Source organism: Lissotriton vulgaris, chromosome 2_1, assembly GCF_964263255.1.
Source record: "Lissotriton vulgaris chromosome 2_1, aLisVul1.2, whole genome shotgun sequence".
NCBI lineage: Eukaryota > Metazoa > Chordata > Amphibia > Caudata > Salamandridae > Lissotriton > Lissotriton vulgaris.
The window spans coordinates 1897838021-1897862881 of record NC_141687.1 but is presented as its reverse complement, the minus strand read 5'-3'; the positions used below and the strand labels follow the sequence as shown (position 1 = coordinate 1897862881).

The 24861-nt window shown below is 43.4% G+C and overlaps 1 protein-coding gene across 2 annotated transcripts in view; it reads left to right on the top strand.

Annotated features, from left to right (window-relative positions):
• MCTP2 (multiple C2 and transmembrane domain containing 2) overlaps positions 1–24861 on the top strand; it is an 864328-nt gene that overhangs the window by 505695 nt on the left and 333772 nt on the right. For both annotated transcript variants that reach the window (XM_086958087.1, XM_086958088.1), the window contains 2 exons: positions 18262–18426; positions 23655–23785. In XM_086958087.1, the coding sequence (XP_086814213.1) occupies positions 18262–18426; positions 23655–23785 (296 nt within the window). The remainder of the gene's footprint in view (positions 1–18261; positions 18427–23654; positions 23786–24861) is intronic.

The window sequence follows — 24861 nt, the reverse complement described above, 5'->3', positions numbered from 1 at the left end:
TTTCTCCCAGCGTATTGAATATTAGCTTCCAATAATTAGTAATCCCTGGGCATTACCTACTTAGGTGGAAAAGAACAGCTGGTCATGCTCTACATCTTTTGCACTCTGCTGAGTCACACATGCTATAATAGTGCAGTCTATCTGGGGTGTAATAAACTCTGTTAAGTAATTTGAAATGGAATAATCTGTTGCATCTGTTTAATGAGATAAATAAAAGGATAATTATGAACTTATATAGCGCACGACTACCCGGAGGCATCTCGGCGCTTGTACGAATACCGCCAAGGAACCCTTCCTGGCTTTTCCCTGTGAGGAGCCCACTCCTGGGCACCCCCAAGGTGAAGGCAGGCATCCTCAGCGTTGTTGGGGCCGTTGTAGACATTAAGCAAGCTATTGCCCTGAGGTGCAGAGTGGGGCTCATGATTAGAATAGGCACCGAGACGAGAATTTTCAGGTCCGAGGAAATTGAGCCCGAGACCCGCCGAGGCGGGAATTGAACCCTGGTCCCGGCCAGACTACTGCATCAGGGTCTGCCGCTCTAACCATTGAGCCACACTTCTCTACTAAAGAAGTGTGGCTTTGTGTTCTCACAGCAGTTTTTCCTGGTAGTGTCATCTCCAATCTCACTCTGCCACTCTAGTCTAGCCTTAATGTAGTAGTTTTTCCGGTAGTCCTGTGCAGTGTTGTATATGTTGTAAACTATCCTTGCGGGCAAGTCTGTTCTCAGTGTATAAGTAAAGGCTGCCATGTCCGAAGGTTCCAACATTTCGTCACCCAATGTCTCCTTCAGTGCATGTCTCATTCTATGAAAGTGGAATCTTGCAAGTATTGTGCTTTTATGTCCTTCTGCCTCTGTTTCAGCCAAAATCTGCGCTTTGAACTCCATGAGCAGGTCTCCGATTGTATTAATGTTAATTGATTTTAGAGCGCGGATTACTCCCTTCTCTCTACATAGTGGCAGCCAGGAGCACCATTCTATTGGAGACAATGGGGTGGATAATATGGCCCCTGCCTGCTGTTTGAGTAGGTGCTGCCAGGCATGCATGGTAGCATTCACTGAATCTAGGATTAGGGTACTTCGTATGGGGGATTAAAAGATTATTTCCGGAAGTGGGGAGGGAGCCTCCACTATTTTCTCAATCTGCAAATGGGGTGCCCAGGGATCTTTGCGCAGCTCTGTAATACAAATCTAGGTCTGGGGCTCCTAGACCCCCCCATAGAGTATGGTAGTGTTAGCATGTCCCACTTAACTCGTGCTTGTTTTCCAGCCCAAGCCAGTTTAACCAGTAGTGATTTGACTGTTTTGAAAAAGTGCGCTGGGACGACCATCATAAATAAAATTAACAAATTAGGTAATATTACCATCTTCATGAGGGACACACGTCCCATCAGAGACAGGGCCAAGCAAATCCACCGTTCTATGTCTTCCTCTAATTTGCTAACTGCCCTCCCATAGTTCTCTTTGAAGATCCCTTCTGAATTGGTGTGTATATTTACACCCAAATATCTTACCGGTTCAGTTGTCCACTGTAATGGGTATTCAGGCTCAAAAGGCTCCGCCGCCAGGGTCAGTGGGAAAATAATTGACTTGGACCAATTGACCTTGAGTTCTGATAGCTCCCCATATCTAGGTACCTTTCAGAGCACTGGAGGCACATTGTTTTCTAGGTCTCTTATATATGGAAGCGTGTCATCTGCTTAAGTGGATATGATCAGATTTTTGGCTTGGAAGCGTATCTCCCTATGACTAGGATACTCTAGGAGAGCACAAGCCAGGGGTTCTGCCACCAATGCACATAACAGTGGCAATAGATGGCAACCCTGGGCCATACTTCTAGATATCCTAATAGGGGCAGTAACCATGTCACCTATTCTGACCCCTGCTGAGGGTGCGTTATACAGGAACAATTGTTAAAACACATCACCCAGCCCCCTTTGTCTCAATACCTAGCTCATAAACGCCTACTCCACCAAATCAAAGGCTTTTTCCATATCCAAAAATGCAGCGGGCTCCTTAGTTTCTGGTGTGTTGTATGGCCCTGAAACCTGCCTGTTCTAGCCATACCAGCAGCAGCACCAAGGGAGCCATGAGGTTCACCAAAATGTTTGCAAATATCTTTGTATCTACGTTTAGGAGCAATAGGGGTCTGTACGATGAACACTCATTGGGGGTTTCCCTGGCTTCAGAATAGCAACTATCAAGGCCTCCCTCCTCGTTCATCTCTTCAAATAACATTATATTATTAAATGTGGGATAAGTTGCCCTTTGAATTCTTTATAAAAATAAACCGCTGTCCTGCCCTGGGGCACTCCCTGCTCTCATCGTTGTAACACAACCATTATTTCGTAAGCATCAAGTGGCCTGATTAGATATTCTCTATATTTGTCTGTTAGCCATGGAAGTTTAAATTACTCTAGATAGTCTTGGATCTCTCTCTCATCCATTGCCACTTTGGAGCTGTATAATTTGGAATAATACTGGTTAAATCTATTGGCTACATCGGACGGGTCTCATGATTTCGCCTCCCTCTGCTTGTATTTCTACCACTCCAGTCGTATCCCACCTGCTTCTCAGCAGAGATGCCAGGACCGAGCCCGTTCTTTCTTCCTCCCCATAGGTGCGGGCAGTAGCATATTTTCCCATATGTTTCACTTCTGTATCTGCAGTCTTGTGAAGCTCTTATAATGTTGCTTTTAGTTCCTCCTCTGCCCTGTCTCCTTCTGCCACCTGGATGTCCCGCTCCAATGTCCTCAGAGGGTCCTCTAGATTAGCCAATCTCTTTCTAAGTGCTCGGAGGACATCTGAATGCTTGGTCATGGCAGTTCCTCCTATATACACCTTGAAAGTTTGACACACCATTGAAAATGTATCTACCGAGCCAGTGTTTGTCAAAGAACTTATCTACAGCCTCTGACATCTCCGTTTAAAAAAAGTTATCAAGTAGCGAATATGGTGGGAATCTCCAGGTGTAAATTCTTTTCTGTGGACAACCCATGCCCAAATCTATCCAGGAGTGATCCGAATATGAGCGGGATGAATCTCGCATATCCGGATATGGGTCTTTAGTGCACGTGAGGCAAAACAGTAATTAATTTTGGTGTGCAGGTAATGTTGGGCTGAGTAATGCGTGTAACCACCCTGACTAGGCAAGTGCGTGAATGTATGATGTTACTTAGCATGCCATTACTTAGCATGATTTTTTAACGAAGTTTTTACTTCGCAAATGCCTTTAATTAGCAGTATTTTATAACGAATGCCATTACTTCGCAAATTCATTGAAAACCATTAAAGTGACATTAATTAGCAGTACATTACTTTGCAGGTTGTTACTACGCATACATATTCTTTTAAACATTTTTTTCACTACACACCAACACTACCCTCCACGCTCCCTACACTTCCCTAAACCCTAAAACACTACCCTACACTACACATACACTACAGCGCTACCCTAAACCCTAAAAAACTTCCCCCACCACTACACATACACTACCCTAAACCACTACCCCCTACACTACACATGCACTACAACACTACCCTAAACCCTAAAACACGACCCTACACTACACATACACTACAACACTACCCTAAACCCTAAAACACTACCCTACACTACACATACACTACAACACTACCCTAAACCCTAAAACACTACCCCCTACACTACACATACTCTACAACACTACCCTAAACCCTAAAACACTACCCCCTACACTACACATACACTACAACACTATCCTAAACCCTAAAACACTACCTCCTACACTATACATATACTACACTACCCTAAACCCTAAAACACTACCCCTCACACTACACATACACTACAACACTGCCCTAAACCCTAAAGCACTACCCTACCCTACCCTACCCTACACATACACTACAACACTACCCTAAACCCTAAAACACTACCCCCTACAGTACACTACACTAAAACACTACCCCTACACTACACATACACTTCAACACTACACTAAACCCTAAAACACTACCCTACACGTACACTACAACACTACCCTAAACCCTAATACACTACCCCCACACTACACATACACTACAACACTACCCTGAACACTAAAACACTACCCCTACACTACACGTACACTACAACACTACCATAAACCCTAAAACACTACCACCTACACTACACATACACTACCTTATAACCTAAAACACTACCCCCTACACTACACATACACTACAACACTACCATAAACCCTAAAACACTACCCTACATTACACATACAACACTACCCTAAACCCTAAAACACTACCCCCTACACTACACATACACTACAACACTATTCTAAACTCTAAAACACTACCTCCTTCACTACACATATACTACAACACTACCCTAAACCCTAAAACACTACCCCCTACACTACACATACACTACAACACTACCCTAAACCCTAAAACATTACCCCCTACCTACACATACACTACACAACTACCCTGCCCCACTTACCTCTCTCTCCTCGTGGTCCCTGTCTTCACCATCAACCTACGTAAAAAATAATTTAATTTGCGAAGTAACGGTGTATGCGAAGTAAAGGCATGCTAAGTAGAAGCATGCTTAGTAATGGACTATGCGAAGTAAAAGTTGCTAAGTAAAAGAATAGCAAATTAAAAGTTGCTAAGTAATGGTTGTTTCCCAAGTGCGTTTGCCATACATCCCACAGGTCTAGCCGGACAGTCCCATCCAGTAAAGCACTGGCAGCTGCGGAGGGGCATTGGGTGGGACCACAAGAGCAATCCAGAGTCGGATCCATTACACAATTTAAGTCACCTCCCCAGGTCTGCGGGAGAGTCATATACTTGCATAGTCTCTCCAATAGATCTAAGTAGAATTGTGGATTGTCGTAATTCGGTCCAAATATGTAAACAGTAATCAAATCTAGCCCTCACCCGCAACATCTAGAGACGGCATATCTGCCCTCTGGGTCCGTCTCTAACGCTTCCAGTATAATCCTTGACTTCGGGCCTAGCCATGATAGTATGCCTCTGGTGTGAATGGTGAACCCTGCAGCATGGAAAGTTCCATGCAATTGTCTACTTGTCAACATTCTTCTAATAGTGGGCAGATGAGTCTCTTGTTAGAGCGCATTGTCTATCCCATGCCGAGTAAGATAAACTGACACTTTTCGTAGTTTCCTAAAATCATTGAGACCTTGGCTATTGCATGTTAAAATTGTTGTACTACTGTCCTGATTCTGCGCCATGTTTACTTTATTTCATTGATCTTGCACTATGTATAACAGAATAACAGACATATCGTCCCCCTCTCTCCTCCATCTTGCATTGTACTTTGCATGCTAGAAACACACCAATTTAGCTTTGTGATCACCAATTAACAAGAGCCCCTAACAATCCACCCACCCACGCCATGCAAACTTTGCATAGTTGGTTATCCTCCCTCATTCTGTTTGAAACAATCAATAATGACTATTTTCTTCAAAGAACATTTCTGTCTCACACTCGAGGGGCGGATATTGCCGGCTCGCCCTTATCTGTCTCACTGAGTTAGCTTTATAACCTTGCCATCTAAACTACAATATAAGTTCTACATCCAGCCTCGAGTCCTTATTTTATCATTTAGATAATATCTTTAACTTATAACCCTTTTATGTCTAGGTTGTCAATCTAACTATGATGTCGCCCAACAATCCAGTCTCTATCTCCGGAGAACTATGCACACGCCAATTTGACAATTACACTCCCATCTCTAACCTTGCAATATGTGTATGTGAAGAGTCATTTCCCCAGTAGTTCCGGGCACATGGCTGAGAGATTGTGTGGTGTCCTGCTAGTCCTGCTCCTCTAGGTGATCGCCATTTACACCGTCTTGCACTTATGCCTTCTTGCTTCGCTGCCCAGTTTTGGCTCATTCCTTGAGAGCTTTCTGCAGAACTTTGGATCTGTGAAAATCTTGGATTTCCCATTCATATTAACCCTGAGTCAAGCTGGATGTAGCATAGTGTATTATAGATTCTGTTCTCACAGCAGTCGCTTCAGAGGAGCAAATTGCCTCCGTGCCTCTTGCACCCTCATGGTAAAGTCTGGGAAGACTGATATCATGGAGCCCTCATACTTTAGATCATGCTTTTCTCTGGTCATCTTCTGTGCTGCATCCCCATCCTTATAGTTCAGCAGTTTAGCTATGATAGGTCATGGTGTGGCGTCAGGAGGAAGCCTCGGGCCCAGCGATCGGTGTGCGAGCCCCACTACAAACGTATCTGAGAAGGTTTCCTGGCCTAGCAGTGATATCAATAACTCATCTACGTACATCTCCATATCACATGGGTGGTTTCCGGAAGGCCTGTAATACGAATATTGCATCTCTGGGATCTAGCCTCCAAGTCCTCAGCCTTATCTTGTAATACACTCAGGAGCTTCCCCCTCTGTTTCAGCGCAGTATCCGTCTCAGTCTGGGCCTCTTCTAATTCCGCCACTCTTCTCTCCGTCATATCTAGTCGGTTAGCATGTTTGTCGAGGTGCTCGGTCATGCGGTCCATGCGGTATGCTAGTGACTTAATTTTGCCATCTGTTGTGGACAAGCTCTTTTGCGTTGCTGCTAGGATGTGTTGTATGTCTCCCGCTGCTTCCTCTGCCATTTTATTTGGCTTGTCAGTCACCTGGTCTGCTTCGTTGTCGCTGAGCCTCAACTTTCGCTGTTCGAAGTGCAGCTTGGGTTGCGTTTTGTCCACTTTGCCCAAAGCGTTTCACTTCCCCAACACATGGCGTGGTTTTTCACTATCGTTGGTGGGCACACTCTCCGCTCTCGTGGGTCGCTGATGCTCATCTTTTTTCCTCTCTACTCTACTGCTCCTGGGAACCCCCAGCTGTCTGTTCGGGAAGATGCGCTACTATAAGTCTGGTAATCTAGTGGGCAGTACAATCCTGTGCATCCATCTCCTTAGCCTGATTGCGAAATAGCACTGTTTTATGAAATTCAAGACCTCTGAGGCAGTGGACCCCATGAAATCTCTCTCTCTCTCTCTCTCTCTGTATGTATGTGTATATGTATGAGTGTATATATGTATGTGCGTGTATGTATATACATATATATGTCTCTTACTTCTTATCTAATAACAGACATAATCTTGTCGTCTTTCTTCCACTACATGTCTCTCCTCATCACTTTGAGATATTTTCTTTGTGACCAGGAGCTCTTTCCTTTATTCAATATAGCGCTAGTATTGGAGCGCTGTTTCTTGTTCTAGGGTTATACTCTTGCCTTTAACTGGAGACCCCTTCGCTCTACCAGCCGTCAGCGTTCGCTGCGCCTTGTGCTTGCAAATGGGCACCTCCCAATTATAATGTCCTTTGCAGCCAGGCTCCCGTGCTCGATTACATCAAAATCACTCAGCACCTCTGTGGATGTGCAGCTATGAGCCGGTCACATTCCCTTTCGCAGCTCAGTTTTGGGTACTCACTCCCCCAGTGATGAGCCGGAGGACCCGACCGCCTCTGAGTTGCTTCTGGGTAGCAAGGCCTCACAGCGTCTCCGCCAAGGCCAGGCCGCACACTCCGCGTCTTCTCAGGCTGCACGTTTCTTACTTTTTTTTAAGTGTATTTATCCTATTGTGCATTACAGCAATAGAAGCATATCGGCTCACTGTCAATATCGCAGTTAATTAAAGTGTCATTTAACATTGAACAACTAAAAGGTATGGAGTTATAGGTCTGCTGGTAAGATAAAACAGAACAAATTAGTAATAAATCCAGTTCAAGTGGAACATCCAAGTCCCTGAGGCTAGAGAGCATGTAGTCCCCTGCACATTCTGCGCCTACTCTTTTAACAAAGCACATACATAATACTTCTATCACAAAGCATTATACTATCTCAACAGAGAGCATTGTTTCATACAGAGACTAGTTGATGTGTGCCATATATCTCTCATCCCACAGTGGGAACTAAGCCCATTTAGGGGGAAAGTAGCCAGTAATCTATCCTCGTCCATGTGTTGTGCTGACCAGATTAATGCGTGTAGTCTGTGGTGGGGGGGTTGCGCCTGCGCCAGATGTCTAAGAATGGAGGTTGCTTGCACATGTCTATTAGCGCCTAGTGCGCACGAGGCTTCGTGCTTGGGGTAGAGGCTGTGCTGCCTAGCGTGGGATTTAAAAGTAGATTAAAGTCTCCACCTACTATCGATAAGCCGCAGTCAAGCTTAGCGAGTTGTGCCTGAAGTGAATGAAAGAATTCGGGGGAGTCTGTGTTCGAGGTATAAACACTGGCCAGGGCAATATTATGACCCATAAGTGAGCCTGTGACAATGGTGTACCTGCCCACACTGTCTCCAATCACTGAGTGGAGGGTAAAGGGCACCCATTTGTAAATAAGTATTGCTGTGCCGCGGGAGTAATTGGAAGCATGTTTACACTTAAAACACATACTATTAGGCCACACGTTCATTTGCGTCTCTACTCTATGTAACATAACATACAGTGGTGATTTTACATGCTGAAGTATATCCTAAAATAATGTAATTGAATGGAACAAGTGGGAGGTTTTGGCTGCGTTATTTAAAAAGTCCGTTAGAGGGCAGTAGAACATCACGCTGTAAACACTGCTCTCGGTTGTATTCTTGAAAGGATGCTCAGGCTCTCTTCGTATAGGGCCATTGAAGACCGGCAGTAAACAATTTCCCAGAATGCTCTGGCAATCCTGACAAACAGCAGTATGTTCTAGTTTATTGATTCTGCTACTGCACTAAAACAGCAGTACATCAATAACCATCTTTAGTTAGGAAACTCTGGTCTGTGGAGCAGTACTGCCAGTTTGGGAAAACAACATTAAGGCTAGAAAGAAAAACAGTGAGTTTGGGGAATATTGGCGACCAGGGAAAAGATGAGAGCTTCTGTGTAAGAGTAGCCAGGAGGAGGCACTGGTGTGGAATAAAATACTACGCTCTGGACTAAGACACTCTAAACATGCTACAAACAGCTAAAAATGCAGGAAAACGTGAAAACATGCAAGGGCTGAAATTAATGCTGCCACTCCAAGTGATGGAACTTGAATGTTGCAAAACATTGTTGTCTACGAATTAATGGAAATTAAGATAGATTCAGCAGTGCTTTTGACCTGCTGTTTTGCTCCAGGACGCATAACGTGGTCCCCCACTTACTTACTTGTTGTTGTCCATAATGTCATTTGAGCCACACTGAATTTTCCTTTTCTATTATTGGGTCATTTTTTATCTCACTGAAACTGTGAATTGCACTGAGTCCGTGGTTGTAAATCTCTTGGAAACTGCTTGATGTTCCTTAATGAAATTGGTCTTAACTGTAGGAACGAGGACTATGTTAAACTTTTATTTGTACAATAGCAGAACGGCGAAAAAAAGACAATTATATTGGTGCCTGCCTATGTATCAGTGAAGTCGGATTTTTTTTCAGCTGGACGGACTTAGTACTCGATGAGATAGTTAATATTTCGAAAATATAAAGGGTATATTGTAACTTAAAAATATATATTCACTTGGAAAACATTTAGTGCACATTCAGATACGGTTTAGAGAATGTAAATAGAGCCTAAAACGCAAAACCTCAAAACAAAAAAATGCAATCGTTGAGGAGGTAAATTAGCCTCAAATCCATCTCAGGCACGACATCTTCTTAAATTCAAACCTTAATTTACAGATACAATGGCAGGAGATACCGGTTGTGATTTAAGTAATAGAAATAGTCTTTACAAAAGGAAGATGGATAAAATGACAGAAACGGATCGGATGTGAAATGAAAGCAGACAGTGCCTCGCTCATGACAGTGAGCGTGGGGTACACAGTATTACCTAATGCAGTGCAGTGGTTCTTAATCTTTTCCCTTCCGTGTACCCCTACCTAATCTTTGCTGCAACCCGGGCCCCCCACGGAGTCATTAGTACATACTGGAAGTCAGGGTCCTGGCTTGAGCAATTTGGATGACTTGGACGCAAAACAATACTTAGAAACAGAGAAACAAGCATTCAACAAACACAGAAATGATTACATGTTTCATTTATTTTACACACACACATATATATATATATATATATATATATATATATATATATATATATATATATGTGTGTGTGTGTGTGTATATGTATATGTATATGTGTGTATATATATATATATATACAAACATCTTCATTTTAATGGGAAGGTTGAGGCTTTTCTATATTCAACTAAGGCCACTCTTTGTCCATACTATTACATACATATTATTTTTGATGCATTTGCACTGCTGTCATTAATCAATCTGAGGGCACAAACTTAATCCTCAGCCTCCAGTTGCAGCTACAAATCCAATTACTTTACGTTTTAACATGTTTAATCTTGAATTAAACTACTTTATTTAGATACAGTTTAGTAATATGTTAATAATATTTAATTTTCCAAGCAGTTGCAGACCCGCTGAGTAGTCGTCACAGACCCACAGGGGTTCACGGACCACAGGTTCAGAAGCTCTGTCTTATTGTATTTCCTTCCATATGAGGTTTTGTGTTTTAGGTGCCATTTACCTGCCAACAAACTTAACAAACGTAAAATATTTTTCTATTGAATTTTGTTCTTTTTTATGGTTCCAGCAAATTCTCCAGGAGCAATGGATTCTGGTCTTTATGAGAATCAACGTCTCGCTCCTAGGAATACATTAATAAGCATATTTATCCCCCCTCTATTAATGGCCCCATGTTCTATCCACAGGGGTGGATGAGATTAAATTCCCCCTGAGGCAGTAATGAGCCTAAATGTTATCAGGCAGTTATGACACTCAGTTGCTCCAGGCAGTATTGAACAACAATGTGACCAGAAAGTAGTGCAGTTTAATAGACCTGGGCTTTAATAGACCTGGGCAGTAAAAGAGTGTCAGTGATCCCAGGCAATAAAGAATGTTAATACACTGAGGCAGCAATGACCATCCTTGGTGCCCAGCAATAATGACACTCAATGGCATCAGCACGAATGAGCATCATTGGCCCCATGGAACACTGATCATTAATGGTGCCAGTGCTACCGTAATTTGCCTAAGTGTGGGGGTTGCTGTTTTTAGACCTTTCAAGTCTTGCTGAAAAGTAGGCAGGGTTGTCCATGATCCATTATCCCACATCTTGGCCACAGGTGTGGGGATTTCAGTTTTTTTTAAAAGAGCTCACTCATACCCCAGTCCGTGTGCTCAATTTCAAACATGGCACCAAAAAAGCAGTCACCTTACGCGACCTCCCACCGACTTCTTCTGTATTGAGGCTGAAAGAGGCCTAGTAGAGCTGCTCGAGTGCCCTGGTCACAGTTATGAATGACTCCATCAGCTTCCTCGCTCCGCCATGTTACGCCAAGTGCACCAATGAGATGGTTCTATTCGCGTGGACCAATAAGTCTTGTGTTCCAAACCAGGAAGTGTTGTGGATGGAGAAACAGGACAGTATTTTGAGGTCCCTAACAAAAGTGTGTCACCTGTTGACCCTAATGTATGTGAATTACATTTTTATTCAAACTAACTTTAGATTTTAATTAAATATAAACGATGAGAGGGTGCCAGGCCAACACTGGCTGCTTCCACAGACACTTTCTTTGTGCCTCCTGTAGCAAGTGTTGTGCCATCCCCTCGCATTTAAGCGCTTTCTCTTTTTGTGCTGGTAATTATTTTGTAACAGAACAGACTATTCGTTTTCATATTTTGACATTTGTAGAACGAAGTTAATAGAGATACCGAGATTTCCACACACACACACACACACAGGAAGTCCCCAGGACAATTATGATTCAATTCTACTTTCTGCATTGCAAAGTTTAATTAATTAGCCTTGCATTACACTCTCCACTCGAAAAAACCTGTAATTGCAAAAGTGAACAAGTCAAATGCACAGAACAAGACACCTTAAAATGCACATCGAGGAACTGTTTCTTGTGCCTGTTTTCAGAGTTGTGCTTGAAAAGGCCGAAAAGTTGAAACCCGAAGCTGCAAGCGTAACACTTCCAACGTGACTGTGTTAAATCCGAAAATGTTCCGAGCGCGGCCGAGCACGATAAAGGCTTTGATGGGAAGTGGATATTTCCCAGGGACATTACAAGCAATAATCCAGATGTTCTGGTGTAATGCAACGAGTGTCCATGGATAGATCTGGAGCTCCCGCCAAGCCGCGCCTGCTGTAGGCCTTAGCCCTCCACTCTCATGCTGTTCCGCCATATGGAAGCAATCTCCAGGCCCCTTTAATAGCCAGCTTCGGATTCCATTTTCACAGGGCTCGCAGAGCTAAGTGGAGCTGTTTTATGGCTAAGTTAGATAGAAGCCTTTCCAAGATAAACATTCAATTTGAAATTAGGACATACCAAGCCGCAAAATTATTTTTGGGCATATTTCATGGAAGCGCAGCCATTTTTCTGACGCGGTTGCCAGACTGCGAGATGGCCTTTGCTCCTCTGTGGACATTAGTCCTCGTTTTTAAAAGGGATTTTGAAATAGTTTCAGTGTTTAGGGAGGCATATATCTGCCGGGGCTTTGAAGTATAGCCATGGGAACAATCAAGTTTAACTTCTTGGCCTCCAAGTCAAAGTAAAGGGGAAAAAGTTGCAGCTGGATTTATGAATCAAAGTCTAATTTTCTTTTTCATGGTGAAGGCCTGTAGGTGAAGTTGTGTCGTGCCCGTGGAATGCCAGTGCTGAAAGTTAATGTAACGTTACAGATGTATTTGTGCAGAGCTTCAGTGTAAGCGGCAAAGAGCATGTTATGGTGTTGTGAGTCCTGATCTCTCTGAGCCCCTCTGGAATGTTTCCTGACACTACTGTTTCATTCAGTGGCATATTGCTGGCAACATTGCAGTAGGTTAAGGGGATAATCAGAGGGCGATTGACGTAGACATGTTCACATGTATTACTCCATCAAGTTGTGGATTGGATTTTAAAGCGCAGTCCTTATCATTCAAAACTATTTTATGATTTTTGATGTCCAGTTACCAGTTGGTAGGTACCTTGTTTTACTAATACCACTGTCACATTAGTACCTGGTTGGCATGTTTGCTAGGGAGGCTAGAAAGTGAATGGGCAAGGAATCCATAGTAACTTGTTGATTTCACAGCAGGGTTGACCATAATTGGAGAGGCAATTTGGAGAAGAAAACCCTGCCACTATCTGTTCTGTACCTTGCCACTGAACTGCTGAAGGCCCTCAGTTTTCAGTGACGTAATTTCTAGTACCTCTCTGCATTATATTTCTATCCAATGTACTACCATCACTTGCTGTCCCAGCATCACAATGACTGCTGTGGGAGTCAACAATTCATGCATTAAGAAATTGGAATGCAGGGTTTTTCATTTTGATCAGTGTATGCATTTTATTTACAGAATTCATATTACTCTGACCCAAGTGTGGTATATTTTTACCACAAAGACCTATGCTGTAACACAAAACACATCTTCGTCTTTGGGCCACATGGAATTGGACGTTTTCCACTCCATGTTATATGGAGCTGCTTCTTGATTCATTTGAAAAAATGGACAGCGGGCGTGCCCTTTAGAAAACCTTTCATTTGATTGGTCAACAGTTCTTGGTGCTTTTGTAAGTGTGCTGCCCTTTCTGAGAGTGCTCCTGAGAACATAGAAGATGTGTTGCCTGTGGTGGTCTGCTGGAGGTTTAGTAGCTATAATCAGGACTTTTACAGTCTAGCATGGCTACTTTGGTCCTCTCTTTTACAGTTGATACATAAACAAGTGTGCTAATCAATATAATTGTGATGGTATCCTTGATTGCCTTTGGTCCCTTCTCCTCCTTTGGTTCCCTTGTTGACTTATCACTGCATCCTGCAGTACACCGGGGGACTCTGGCATACCTTTATCCACTGTGCTCCAAGTTCAAAGAATCTCAAAGAATGTGGGGCCATCACTGGTTTTGCTGCATTCTGTAGCCAGTGCTAACACTGGGTCTCTGAGCCATCTCCCTGGCTAACTCTGTATAGTGTGTTGGATGCGTAGAGTACGTTGACTAATGTATTATCATTATTGTGCCTAGAAGCGTTATGGGGCAGGCACTCCTTCCCCTGAACTATTTTATTGGTTAGGTAATCTACTAGTAGTCTATTTCAACTCCAAACTAACTTTCACATCCCAGACAACTAACAGAAGTTGTCTAATAATAATTATTGTGAGATAAAGAGCTCTACAGAATAGCATTGGCACAGATGATAAAAACAGAAATACTTAAGATGAGTCTGGATAATCTCTTTTGTGTATCCAGCTCTCCAACCCCACAGTTGTACCATTGTGTTGTTTATTTTCCCAGGAGCTCTGATTGACTGTAGTACGTGTGCTCTCTGTTTCACCAATACTGCGTTACTGGTCGCAAAACAAATCACGTGCCCCAATAGTCTACTTTTCAACTGCGTCGTCCGTTTTCAGTAGGCGGGGGCCATCTTTGAAGTAATACTTGGGATGCCCAAAGCACACAATTCTCATTGTTTTCATGCTCGCTTCACATTCTCAATCAAATCTCTCTTCCCAATTCCTTATTATTAGTATTCCTTGTATGTTCATTACCATCAAAAAAGAGAGTGAAATCCTAGTCAGGGTAGGTCATAACACAACTTAGATTAGCCTGTACTCACTCTCTGGTAGCTTGGCACAGAGCAGTCAGGCTTAACTTAAGAGGCAATATGTAGGTATTTGTGCAACACTTCAAACAGTAAAACAGTGAAAACACCACAAAAAGCCTTCTCACCAGGTTAAAAAAATAAAGGATATTTTTATAAATAAAACAAGACCAATACTACAAATTCCAGTGAGTAGAAGTTGAAATATTAATTTTGAAAGTGTAAATGTCAAAATAGCGCTGAGAAGCAATAAGTTCTTAAATGAGGTATCGGGTCGCGCTAGACTAGGACATTCAAAAGCTCAGGCCAACTGCGCTGTAGCATGGGCCGAATACAGGGACCCACTTGGGCCCGCTGAACCAAAGTACCTTTATCCAGGATGTTGCATAGTCAACGAGGATGTGAGGTGCAGCCGAGGCGATGCTTCGTTGTCGAGCCACATAGTGGACAATATGTGTTGATTTTCTCCACAGAACTGCGGCAATGCGCCAGTTCAGAGTGTGAGACGCTAGTTCCGGATGCGATGGGCAACTGCTATTCACACAGTAGGCTATGCATCAATTCTGAATGCGATGCGCTGGTTCCGAGGGTGATGCACCGGGTCCACTCCTCGCAACAACAATGATGTGCTAGTTCCAACCCGGGCATAGGTGAATATGTGCCGTTTACGATGAGAATGCATTGGTTCTGGATCAAGAAGAACTGTAGAACTCACTTCCAAGGTTCCAGGACTGGGGTGGTCCCACTTTGCAGGTCAGACTCAAAGCTTGCCGAATCCAGGTGAACATGCAGGTAGTTAAAGTCTTTGATATCCCTGAGACTTGGAACAGCAGGCAGGCCAGTAAACCCTTGGAGTCTCTCTGGGTTCAAGTAATGCAGGTCCAGTCCTTCTCAACCAGGCAGGAGAACAACAGGCAGAAGGACAGCTCTACAAGGTAAGAGCACAGCAAGGCAGAGTCCAGCACAGCAAGCAGAGTCCAGCAAAGCATCAGTCCAGCAGAGTTGCAATCCTTTCAGCAGCACAGTAGTTCTCCTTCCTGGCAGGGTAGTCACAGGTCCAGAAGTGTATTGAAGTCATGGTGTTAGAGGTCCATTACTTGCACCCAGTGGTATCTTAGAAGTGGGGCAGACTTCAAAGGAAAGTTTTGAAGTACCCAGAGTCCCTGCCTTTCCTTCACTGGCTCCAGCCTCCCTATAGGGGGGTGCGCAACCCTTTGTGTGCGGACTGGATACAGCCCTTTCAGGTTTAATGGTCAGCACCTTCCTCCCACCCTGCTCAGGATGATCCAATAGCATGCAGATAGCTACTCAGTCACACCTACCCTTCCTTTGTGCGTGGCGGACTAGCGGGAAGGCAAGTAGCCAGCTATCACCCACCCTAGATGTGTATTCAGAGACAGGCAGAAGGCATGAAATGGCTAAAGTAATTAAATGCCAACTTTCTAAAAGTGGCATTTTCTAAACTGGAGTATAAAATCCAACTTCACCATTAAGCTGTGATTTTAAATTGTGAGTTCAGTGACACCACACTAGAAAAGTCTATCTCTTCACAATTGGGAATTACACTTATAAGGGCTAATAAGGTAATCCCAATGTTATCATATAGGAGAGATAGGCCTTGCAATAATGACAAACAAAATTGTTCGTTTTTCACTACCAGTACATGTAAAACTTAAAAGTGCATGTCCTGACTTTCAAATGCATGGCACACTGCCCTGTGGATAAGACTTGGCATACATACTTCAGTGGTGATGTATATGTATAAAAAAGGAAGGTTTAGGCCTAGCAAGAGGGTTGCTGGCAGGTTAAAATGGCAGTTTAAAACTGCACATCCATGCTCTGCAATGGCTGGCCTGAGCCATGGTTACAGGGCTTTTTATGTGAGTGGTACAATCATCAGTGCTGCAGGCTGACTAGTAGCATTTAATTTACAGACAGTGGGCACATGTAGTGCACTTTACTAGGAACTTTTAAGTAACTTAAATATGCCAATTGGGGTTGAGCCAATGTTACTTTGTTAAGGGGAGAGAGTGCAAACACTGTAGCACTTGTCCGCAGTGGTAATATTTGCAGAGTCCTAAAACCAGCAAAAATGATTTCATAAAAATGGACAGAGGCAGGCAAAAAGTTGGAGGGAAGACCACCCTAAGCTGTTAGGTTTGACAGTAATTACCAACAGAAATTAGAAAATACAGTAAGCTATTGCAAATCCATGAACTTAGCAGCTCAACAAATCTAGCCAGGTATACAATTTAGCGATGGGTGATAAAAATACCACCAGAGAAAAAAGTACATTTCCCTTTCACACATAAGGATATGGACCTTGGGAGACAAAACACGTGTCTAATTATATGAGTGTCTAGTGACCACACATAATCAATATTCATATTTAAACAATTTCAAGATGACGTATATTTGGGAAGTAATAATATTGTTTTCTCGTTAAATATTTTTTTATAAACAGGAGTTGCTTCTGTAATGCATTTACTGCTAGTAATTATTTCACTCCTGGCAGTAACATGACAGATAGGGATTTCTCACGAGGTAATAATTCGTCTTTCTGTATTGCTGCTTCTCTGTCAGTTACCTCAGGTAGTAGTTATTAATTGCAAAGCTCGAGGTTCCTGCAGCTCTTTCTATAATGAAGCCCATAGACAGTAATGTTGGACTTGGCACTTTTCTTTCACAGTGGTTGCAATTGTAATAATCTAAGGATGCAGCTGCTATTGGGGATTTTATGCGGTTTTATCCAGGTCAAGGAAGATTAAAAAGGAAAACTTCGCATAAATACTAAATTCTCTGCGTCATGCACTCCTTTATTGGTAGTATTCACCGCACAGCTTCTTTTATACCACTTTGGAGGAAGTATTCTGGAGCACACCTGCTTGATGTGTTGAGTAACCCAGCCCTTGTATTTTTCTGTTGTCTATTTCATATCATCTTCTGTCAATGCTTTTCATCATTGAGTTGACTCAATTTTCAGCTATTTTTATACTTTTTAAATTGTATTCCGTGTTCCATAAATGCATAATAAGCGTTTTGACAATCTTTTTGGTTTTGTGCAACTCGCAAGCAGCTGCAGGTTGTGTAAGAATACTCACTCATCGGGGCGCTGGTGGCTTTTATTGAAGGAACACCCACCTGATGGTAATGTGAGAGTGGACTTATAGGAGCAGCAACACGGAAGTGTCCCCACTACACAGATGAAGGCAGAAACTGTGCACACCTCCACCCCCGCTTGTAGCTCGGCATTAAATGAACTGCCCCTTTAGGGTGAGGCCACATTCTGGCCCACCACTCTTGAATAGCTAAGTGTAGGCATAGAAAAGGTGTTTTTTTCTGCTATATAAACGCCTCTAAGCTTTTGCTCGATCCAGGGAAGTGGTGCACGGGGAATACAAGACAGGTGAGAAATTCATCTGTCAGCCTTTATCCCGGGAGAAACAGTACACATGGATTTCATTTGACACACACTCCGACTGACACCAGCTAGAAGGCGTTCTGGCTTTCTCATTTCACGTTAATGACAGTGCTCTGCCTTCTCCTCACATCTTGTAATATCAGTTGCATCGCTGCATTTGTGGTGACACTAAATTTAAATGTTTACCTGTTGACCTGTAAACGACCGTTTCGGCTCTGACCAAAGAGTAAGTTATTTATACAGTGCATCTGTTTGCATCTTTTTTTGTCAGTCAAGTTCGATGCAAAGTCTGAAGCTGTCGGAATCTCTGGGCAAGAACCAGTTATGGAACGGAAATATCAGCATTACTTTGCTAGAAGGGAAGAATATCCCGGAAGGAGGCATACCCGCTGCCTTTGTGCGGTTCAGACTGGGCGACCAAAAGTATAGAAGCAAGGTATGTTTCTGCTATGGGATTGTCACTGGAAACTGGTCGTATGGGAACGTTGGGTGTTCTGTTATGTTATATGACATTTTAAAGATACGTGACCACCACATTACTTTCAGCCTCACAACAGACAACCCACACAACACAAATTGAGCATTGTTAGCTACCTCATGTGAGAGGATGCTGTCATGAGGGGTGGTCTAAACTTAAAAAAGTGTTGATTCCATACGAAGATTGAGCGAGAAGGGAACTCGAGAGTTTAGCAATTGCAATGGAAAGACCTGGGGATGGGTGTGACTGCTCAGGACCTGGGATGGGTGTGACTGCTCAGGACCTGGGATGGGTGTGACTGCTCTGGACCTGGGATGGGTGTGACTGCTCAGGACCTGGGATGGGTGTGACTGCTCAGGACCTGGGATGGGTGTGACTGCTCAGGACCTGGGATGGGTGTGACTGCTCAGGACCTGGGATGGGTGTGACTGCTCTGGACCTGGGATGGGTGTGACTGCTCTGGACCTGGGATGGGTGTGACTGGTGTGACTGCTCTGGACCTGGGATGGGTGTGACTGGTGTGACTGCTCTGGACCTGGGATGGGTGTGACTGCTCTGGACCTGGGATGGGTGTGACTGCTCTGGACCTGGGATGGGTGTGACTGCTCAGGACCTGGGATGGGTGTGACTGCTCAGGACCTGGGATGGGTGTGACTGCTCTGGACCTGGGATGGGTGTGACTGCTCTGGACCTGGGATGGGTGTGACTGGTGTGACTGCTCTGGACCTGGGATGGGTGTGACTGGTGTGACTGCTCTGGACCTGGGATGGGTGTGACTGCTCTGGACCTGGGATGGGTGTGACTGGTGTGACTGCTCTGGACCTGGGATGGGTGTGACTGCTCAGGACCTGGGATGGGTGTAACTGCTCAGGACCTGGGATGGGTGTGACTGCTCAGGACCTGGGAGGGGTGTGACTGCTCTGGACCTGGGAGGAGTAGCCCAGAAATGGGAGGAGGTGTGTCCAGTATGAGGGTAGAAGCTGCTTAGTAATGGGAAGGAGACGTGAAGTAAGAAGGGCAGTGGAATATGGCAGAGGAGAAGCACAGTAAGGGGAGGTGGGTGCTGTACTGATAGGGGAAGGGAAGAACAAGTAAACATGGGGAAAGCTAGCCTTTAAGTGCAGGGCTCAAGAGGTTAATGGGAAGGTGTGAGCCAGAGGGGAGCAGCCAGCAATGGGGAGGAGCAATTCAGTATGTGGAAGTAACAATCCTGAAGGTTGGGTGGAGCAGAGGGTTGTAATGGACCAGCGCCGAGGTGGGGGTCGGGGACAGAAGTAGGGATGGCGTGAGCCTGGATTTAGTAGGAATCTGAAGTATGGAAACACCTGAGTAAGTACGGAGGAGTGGGGGAGGATGGCGGAGCTATGATGTAAAAGGCAAGAGGCAGCACGGAGAAGAGAGAAATAGTGGGCTAGGATTAAAGTTTTGTCCAGTAGAAAAAGTGTCTGTTTAATTACAGACCATCAGAAATTGTGTTATTAGTTTGGGAGAGTGGTACCTCTAGCAGCTCCATAAACTCACACTCCCGTTAGGTCAAAATAGTTCTAAGAGAAGCTCTGCTTAACCCTTTGTAGATATGGCACAAGCAGCAGGCAAGTGTAAGAGAAGTGCGTGCTACGTTTGAGCTGTACCAACAATACAAATGGAAGCAACATGACACAATAAAATTCCAAACCAATTAGGAACAGTGGAGAAAAACAATTATAGGTAAAAAGACACCCACATTGTTAAAATAGGTTAAAAGGAACCATAGATATGACATTTAAAGTTTTATGAAACAAGTACCTAGAACAATATCCAAACTCTATGGAAAACCAGCAGTTTGTGGTGGACCGAGATCAAGGTGCAATTTCAACCTGACCATGACAGAGTGGAGGTCAGATACGCCTAGAGGGTTGTCCTGGTCAAAGGTGTTCCCTTCAGACATAGTCTTCAGCTGCTGGGAAAGCTTCTTCTGGTCCTGCAGCCCGAGTTCCTCCAGGCAGACTTCTGAGCACCAGTTTTCATCCATGGACTAGTCTTCTTTAGTCCTCTGGGCCTCCTTGGAAACAGGAGTCGATCTGCTTTTTGTGTTCCTGAAGCTGATAAGCAGGAGGCCTGCCAGTTGAGCCTTGAAGAGCAGTTCCATTCATTGAGTGCCAGCAGGATTGAGAAACCCTTGATTCGTGTGTGAGTCTTCTGCAGGAAACAGAAGACATGATTCTTCTTCCTGCAAGGCTTTCTTCGGATGTAAATTTCCCAGGTCCAGGAATATTCTGAGGAGATGGTGATTGTGTGTGTGTGGATAAAATCTACCATTCCTATTTTCCTACAGACCTCCACCTCATTTTGTTGCACTTCCTCTTTGACCTACTGTAAAATTACACAGGATCCCCTGGTTTAATATGGCAGTGCCCTAATGCCCTCAGGAAAGCCTGCCTTCAGCTTTTTGGCTGCTTCCATACCTAAGCAAACACAAGGAGATGGTGGACGGAGCGCTGAAACGTTTCAAACACTCACCCCCAGATCTGGGTTGAATCCATAATTGTTCATTACCTCACTTCGCCACCCCAGTTCAGACACAGTTGTATGCAAATCAGTCTTCACCCTGTGCCTCATGGGAACAGTCCAGCCCGAACTGCCAAGCCATGTCTTCCATCGACCAGAAACAAGCATCCTTGGACCGGTTTTGGACTAACAGCCCTCATCAGCCAGGCTAGCTTGAATCCAGTGGCAAAGTGAGCAAGGGACCCACATCTGGGCATACCCTGCCAACTTAGGGCTATCAAAGCAAACACAAGGAGATGACGGACGGAGCGCTAAAACTTTTCAGACACTCACCCTCAGTCACAGATCTGGGTTGAATCTATCATCTTTCTTTTGCTCACTTCTCCACCCCAGTTCAGACACAGCTATATGCAAATCATTCTTGACCCTGTGTCTCATAGGAACAGTCCAGCCCGAACTGCCAAGCCATGTCTTCCCTTGACCAGAAAAAAGCATCCTGGGACCGGATTTGGGTCCTAGGATGCTTGTTTCCAGTACAGAGAGGAACAGGCCAGGCAGTTTGGGCTGGACTGTTCCCATTGGGCGCAGGGTCAGCACTGATTTGCATATGGCTGGGTCCAAACTGGAATGGCATGGTGAGCAAAAATACGATGGATTTAGGCCCAGATCTCTGTATTCAGGAGAATGTATGACATTTTTCTGCGTTCTGTCCATCCATTGTTCTTTTTACTTCCCTACCTGACAGGGTAAAAACAAGTTTTTTCTTCTACAATGGCACCACTTGAATCTGTTTGGCTAATGGGGTCCAGGGGATGAATAGGACTAAGCTATAGTGGGTAGTCCTAAAGCAACCCTTTCTTTGCCACCTGTTCCTGTCCAACCTCAAACAGCTAATCTGTGGTAATTGGTCAGTAGTTAACACCCCATTGGCTTTTTCCTAGGCTCCAAGTCAAGCCATTGTTGTATGATCCAGGGTTGTTAAATTTGCCAGCCAAGGATGTGTATTGAACACCTGGAGGTGTGACAGCAATGTTTTTAAGCCAGTTCTGGCTAGGAGACTCTAAAGTACATTTATACTAAGTTACTTTTCTGCTTAAGTTTTTTTTTGAAAATTGATTTTTTCAGACTTTTAATACTTAGTAGGAAGAAACTAAGAAGCATTTATATAGCCCCTTCCTGAGTGGGGGTTTAAATAAATCATTTCATTCCATCCATGCCTTGTAGGAAAAAGTGTAAAAAGTCACCTACAAAGTGACATAGCTTTTGAAGAAAACCTAACCCGAATATGTATTTCTTTATATTGGCAGCCTGTCCTGTGGGCTTACAAGGCACACTTTGGGGGTAACTTATGAATATATCAAATAAGGCTTTTCCCACAAGGCAAAGGTGTTTGTTCTAACCATGTTTCTCTGCAGTGCATTTAAACTGCAGCCCAATCAGGCACAGTGGTGCTCCTGGAAGATATAACACTACATTTCTGTTTTATGTGTGGGATGTGTAAATTCCCACTGCAGCCCTCATATGTCTCTTAACTTTCTATGCCAATGGTGCACTCAAGGCACTATTTACAATGGGCTTCCATGAAAGTTAAATACACCTACCTATTTTATGTGTGGAAGGTGTAAATACCTGCTGCAGCCCTTATATAGCACTTAACGTTCTATGACTTAGGTGCACTTAACGCACCATTTGCAATTGGATTATGTGAAGTTAAATACACCAAACAGAGAGGTCCGGTGTACAGCACGTTTTAGAGAGGAAATACAGGCACTTTACTAATAATTAGCATTGATAAAGTTCCCTGACTCCTAAAGCCAGAAAAATAGCAATAAGAAAAAGCCAAAATGTCTGTGATGGCTATGCAGAAAAGGTAGATTTGCTGCACATACAATCTTGTTTCATAATGATATCACTAAAAATAATTAATACATTGGCATAAGTGCCTAATTTATAGTGATGTGGAACAAAACAACTATCTAGAGAACGTGTAAAAATGAAAAGAGAATCAACAGTTTTTGATGCAAAGTCCACCATTGTATACTCCTCTGGATTTAGCGTTGTCGACAAACAAAATGGAGCATTTTTCTTTACCACTCAGTTTAGGGTGATCACTTTACTCCAAGTTGACACTGTCTCCAATCCTGAACTTATCACACGTCTTTGTCTTATTAATCCAATGAAAGCAAATCAAGACTACAGCACCCAGAGTGCATTAGGATTTTGCCCTAAAGGTCTAAGACATGGTACAGTGTCCGTATTGGGCAGGGCGGTGTTGGTCACCCTAACTCAAGCCTAAATTAAGTCCAAGTTTTTTAGGGGCATTCTTTTACATGTAAAACATAGGTGCACTGAGGGATATTTTACGTGAGACACCGTATGCTGCATTCCTTATTAATTGCGATATTTTTTTCTGGGCTGATATCACTGTGACCTGTTGTTGCAGATTGATGTTATTTAGTGTCATACACCCAGTCATAATATGTCATTTTTTTTACAACTTGCAATTTGCACCTTTCCCCTTAAGGACATCAGTGTTTGTTTCTCACTTGAAACGGTTGATACTGCCCTTGGATTTCGATTAATCAATCCTTGCAAAATGCGATCTAGTGTTGTATTGTATCTACTGTTTGTTGCCATGTCGTACTACAACATTAAGCTACTAAAATATCATTAATTCATCATAATTGTACGTTTTCCAGACACAGTGTAGGACGACAAATCCTCAGTGGAGGGAGCGGTTTGATTTTCACTACTTCTCTGGCAGGATGGGCATACTGGACATCGAGGTGTGCGGAAAGGAAAACAAAAGACACGAAGAAGTTCTGGGGACGTAAGTAGCTTAATTTCTCTCTGTTTTTCATCTTTTCCTTCCCAATTCCCGCCCCACTCATGACAGTATAATTCAATTCTTCGTAAAAGAAGGTGTAGCACAAAACTATTATTCTTACAGATAAATTAATGTTCTGGCTTACAGTTCTCATGTCGCTTGTAACCCCTTTGCCGTATACACATGTGGTAAACAGGAAATGTGTGAGCTAGATTTTCTGCTCTCCCCATTTAGGCTTTTGACATTAGGGATTCAGGGTGAACACTAACCGAGAAAGCCACAAGGGTCTGGATCGTTAAGAACATGAAAGTCGGGGATTATGAAAAAGTTTTATTAAGCTGAATCCTTAAAATAATTAAATTGATTATAGCACGTCATAGGATTTTGATCTTTGGTTGGCTAAGTAATTCTGTTCAACGATTTAACTGCTGCTTTTTTTGTTATTTGCACTTTCGGGAGGGGACTATTTCCCCTTTGGTGTCTGCAGATTCAACATTTTTGGAAGAAACACCTTATATACCCATGATCTTTGCACAGCAATGCTCAGGTTCGCTGAGTAATGGCGGTCTAGTGGTCATGATAATTTTCCTCTTAAGATGCATCATTTGCTGTGAATGCTGTGCATGAGTAGGGATAAGGTGATCTGAGAAAGCAGGTGTCGCAGGACACATTTTTACGTGCAGATAACAGTTCTGTCCCTTTACTGTACACAGTCATGCCTCATTATTTCATAAACACCCATAGTTGTTAATTAGATGGTTTTTGTTTTTCATATGTAGACAGTGCAAACCAATAGGTAAATTCTTAGATATATGCATGTTGTTAGGACAATTTATTTTAAGGAAGCGAGAGGGGGGTTATGCTTTGTAGTGTTGTGTGGCCGATTATTGCTGTTAGATTTTTGAAGGCTGTTTTAATGGTCAAATAGATTTCCTACAAGGTAGAATATCTTTTTCTGTAGAAAGTGGTATTTAATGTATTTTGCATGTTATTCATCACTGTCATGTTGTATTGTGTGTGTGCTAACTTGCAAAGTCTCAAGCTCTATGTTCCTAAAACCCTACATGAAAAACTGATCT